Source organism: Seriola lalandi, unplaced genomic scaffold, assembly GCF_002814215.2.
Source record: "Seriola lalandi dorsalis isolate HSWRI2012SDOR001 ecotype SW California unplaced genomic scaffold, Sedor1 jcf7180002054984, whole genome shotgun sequence".
Lineage (NCBI taxonomy): Eukaryota > Metazoa > Chordata > Actinopteri > Carangiformes > Carangidae > Seriola > Seriola lalandi.
This window is the reverse complement of record NW_019525533.1, coordinates 100,562-100,889: the sequence shown is the minus strand read 5'-3', so window position 1 is coordinate 100,889 and position 328 is coordinate 100,562. Positions and strand designations below refer to the sequence as shown.

General features: G+C 50.0%; 2 protein-coding genes across 2 annotated transcripts in view; both read left to right on the top strand.

The window, feature by feature from the left end:
* The window catches only part of LOC147817229 (protein NLRC3-like), a gene marked incomplete at its 3' end in the record, with an annotated part of 6,401 nt that extends 6,075 nt beyond the window's left edge, over positions 1-326 (top strand). Inside the window, exon 2 of the mRNA XM_087171324.1 lies at positions 161-326. Within this exon, the coding sequence (XP_087027450.1) occupies positions 161-326 (166 nt within the window). The remainder of the gene's footprint in view (positions 1-160) is intronic.
* LOC111647312 (uncharacterized) overlaps positions 1-328 on the top strand; it is a 72,467-nt gene that overhangs the window by 64,259 nt on the left and 7,880 nt on the right. The window lies entirely within an intron of this gene.

Below are 328 nucleotides of genomic sequence, written 5' to 3'. Positions count from 1 at the left end.
AAAGCTGCGGGACGAGTTACGCGCCGAAATTTGGCGGAAGAATAATAAACCCGAAACAGAATATTAATAGATGGCTCGGAGCTGAGCACCCGTGGCACTAATAATCAATATGAAGTGTCCTCTTACATAATGACTCTGTGTAATGAACGTGTCATTACAGGTTTGCTGGTTGTGGACTCTCAGAGACTCACTGTGAAGTCGTGGCCTCAGCTCTGAAGTCCAACCCCTCCCACCTGAGACACCTGGACCTGAGTGACACCAGGCTGCAGGATTCAGGAGTGAGGATCCTGTCTGCTGGACTGGAGAGTCCAAACTGTGGACTGGAGAC